General features: G+C 46.3%; 1 protein-coding gene across 1 annotated transcript; it reads right to left on the reverse strand.

Annotated features, from left to right (window-relative positions):
• Nucleotides 1–362: 362 nt before the first annotated feature.
• Nucleotides 363–2002, reverse strand: LOC122033429 (AAA-ATPase At5g57480-like). Its single transcript, XM_042592450.1, has one exon. It carries the CDS (start codon nucleotides 1973–1975, stop codon nucleotides 431–433), a length of 1545 nt encoding a protein of 514 aa, XP_042448384.1. The 5' UTR covers nucleotides 1976–2002; the 3' UTR covers nucleotides 363–430.
• Between the last annotated feature and the right edge of the window lie 1204 nt (nucleotides 2003–3206).

Here is a 3206-nt window from a genome sequence, read left to right on the forward strand (position 1 = left end):
TTTCAAAAGACAATTATTTAACATAATTAATAAATCTAGAGAGTTGCTTGTGCAATTTAATCTTATTAGATAGTCATTCTTGAGGAGTTCAGATCCTCTGTTCCGAGATTTTTGTGTCCTCATATCTCCTTCCTGATCGGACGGATTAGATCATATCTCAAAGATACAATGCACATCATGAGGTTGTAATGATCGCCCGATCGGCGAAGAAACATGGGGACACGGGAATTTCGGGACAGAAGATCTGAACTGATTCTTGAGACCTTGTCAATGTTCCATAAGGCGGTCGATTTTCATATTTATTGCTTTAAATGCCATTTTCTCTTAGTTTTAAATAAAATTTAAAAAAAAAAAGTAGCAGATTTAGGGTACCAAATTCTCCAATATACTCTGAAGGCTAATTCCTGCTTTAAATTTAATGGCGAACTAATTAAACCTGCTCAACCTTCCCCTGCTCTGCTTTCCCGTTGCAGCTATCCAGAACTTGATCGCTCTTGTTCGAGGTGCTCTCCAACGCCCTCTTCTCCTGTTCTTCTTCTTCCTCCTCCGTTTCCTCACCGGCGGCGTTTCGCTTCTTATTCATCCTCCTCTCGGCGCGTTCTTTCAGAACGTCGAGCAGCTCTGCCGCCGCCGCCGCCTTCTCCCGCCGACGGTTCTTGATCAGTACCTCGCTAACGTCGGCGGGAGTCAACTCGGCCTCGTCGATCACCTCCTCCAATTGCCTCAGCAAATCACTGTTCTCCGTCTTGCCGTCGAACTCCCCGTCGTCGAAGCCCAGGTAGTTCTTCATGAGGATCTGCAATGCCGGAAACGAGCAGTGGCTCATGTGAATGTGCATGTCCATCCTCCCCGACCGCACCAGCGCCGGGTCGAGCTTCTCGATGTGGTTGGTCGTGAATACAAATATCCGCTCGCTGCCACAGCACGACCAGAGCCCATCGGTAAAATTTAGCAGCCCCGACAGAGTTATTGTCTTGGCGCCGGCGCCGACGTCCTCTGATCCGACCACTGAGCTCAGGTCCGACGAGGAGTCGGTTGACGGAGATGCCTTCTTTGAACTACGGTTCGTGAGGTTGAGGGAGCAGTCAATGTCTTCGATGACGATGATCGATTTGGAGGTAGTTTTCATCAGGAGCTTTCGGAGCTCGGAGTTGGTCCGCACCTCGGTGAGCTCCAGGTCGTAGATGTCATAGCCGAGATAATTCGCCATGGCGGCGATCATGCTCGACTTGCCGGTGCCCGGCGGGCCGTAGAGCAAGTAGCCGCGCTTCCACGCGCGCCCAGTCTTCTCGTAGAAGGCCTTCCCTTCCGCGAAGTACTTGAGGTCGGCCATGATGAGCTCCTTCCGCGACGGGTCCATGGCGAGGGTTTCGAATGTGCTGGGGTGCTTGAAGGGTACCGATTCCCACGGGAACCAGAGGTCCATCGACCCACCGCGCGAATTGGTGTGCAGTAACCGGTCCTTGCTCCGGCGGCGGAGCTCGGTGGCCGTCTCCATGATGTGGTCGAGGTAGGCCGGGAGGATGAGGGGTCTGTCCTTCTTCTTAATCCTTAGCGAGAAGCTGCGCTTGTCCTCCGGCAGCCGGTGCAAAGAGAAGGTCTGCGACTGGCGCTGCGTGACGGCATGCACCCACGTGGCGGTGGCGCCGCGGAAGGTGTCCACGAGCCGGTCGTTGTTGCTGAGCCCGAAGGTGAAGGTGGAAGAGTTGAGTCCGCGGGAGAGACTGAGCCGGGAGGCGGAGAAGGAGGCGGAGCGGCTGAGGTAGAGCTGCACGGCGTCGTAGAGCTCGTTGGTGTTGACGCCGTCCGTATCCGTGATGTCGAAGTAGCAGTACGTGGAAAAGCAGCGGAACACCCAGAGGAAGATCTTTACGGCCGCCAAACGCAACTCCAGCGGGAACACGGCGTGGACGATGCTCTGGAAGAAGGCGAAGACTCCCATGAGAGAAGCCAGAGCAGCCCAGAACTCCTTCATATCGGTCGGCTTAGCTACCTCCCTGTTTAAAACGGGCTACGTACTTGGAATTCTGATTTATATATACAATAGAGGTTAGGTTAAAAATAATCTTAAATTAATTTTAATTAAGTAAATTTTATTATATTTAACATATCAAAATTGACATAAATAAATAGTAAAAATATTTCTTCCAAATTTATTATATTTATTACTATATTTATAATTATAATTATATGTTATGTTTAATTATTTCATTATTTTTTAGACAATTTATATAAATAAACTTATTAACTTTTTAGACCGGATGAATATAATAAGCTCGCTTTTTCAGCTTGATAATAAAAATATAATTAAGGTAAAAATAAGACGCCCTCATAATAAAAATAAACGATGTTCTTTATTTAAAAAAAAAAATCTTAGAACGTTCTTTTAAATATAAATATAAAGAATTTTCTTAAATGATAAATATTTTTTTTTCATATTATCGAATTTTGCAAGCGTCCAAGATATGGCAATCTCTTGTAGGTGTCACGAGGACTACTGAACTCAAGTTTGAATCTGAAAAAAAACCTGTATCTTATGTGTTACAAGTAATGAACTAGATTGCCTTTCAAATCAACCAGATACAGTCTGGAAACCATGATCATCATCATTTCAAACGCTTATCTTTCTCACTCTATCTCAATATAACGCTATCTCAAAGTTGTCCCCTCATATAGGTCTAATAATTAGCACATAAAATATTGTCATAATAAGATCTGGAGTTCGAATTTCGATAAAGTCGAGGTAAATATCTCCCTTATGTGCTAGTCACTATTCCAAAGGCTAGTAGCCGCCCGTGATTTACCTCCTCCGTATTGACCCTGGGACGGGTTGGCGGGGGCGCTGGAGGCGAGCGTATTCGCCTTTTGCCACAATATAATTTAAAATTGTGCTGCCACCAATCAAGTCTGGGATTCGAATCTCGGCAAAGTCGAGGTAAATATTTCCCTTATGTGCTAGTCACTATTCCAAAGGCTAGTAGCCGCCCGTGATTTACCTCCTCCGTGTTGGCCCTGGGACGGGTTGGCGGGGGCGCTGGGGGCGAGCGTATTCGCCTTTTTGCCACCAATATAATTTAAAATTTGATTCCGGTCTAGTGGTTAACGCATGAGGTGTTGTCATAATGAGATATGGAGTTCTAATCTCGATAAAATCGAGGTAAATACCTCCCTTATGTGCTAGTCACTATTTTAAAGGCTAGTAGTCG

Source organism: Zingiber officinale, chromosome 11B (genome assembly GCF_018446385.1).
Source record: "Zingiber officinale cultivar Zhangliang chromosome 11B, Zo_v1.1, whole genome shotgun sequence".
Lineage (NCBI taxonomy): Eukaryota > Viridiplantae > Streptophyta > Magnoliopsida > Zingiberales > Zingiberaceae > Zingiber > Zingiber officinale.

Excerpts from the sequence above, each read along its gene's own strand:
- LOC122033429 (XM_042592450.1), bottom strand. The coding sequence starts at position 1,975 with ATGAAGGAGTTCTGGGCTGCTCTGGCTTCTCTCATGGGAGTCTTCGCC.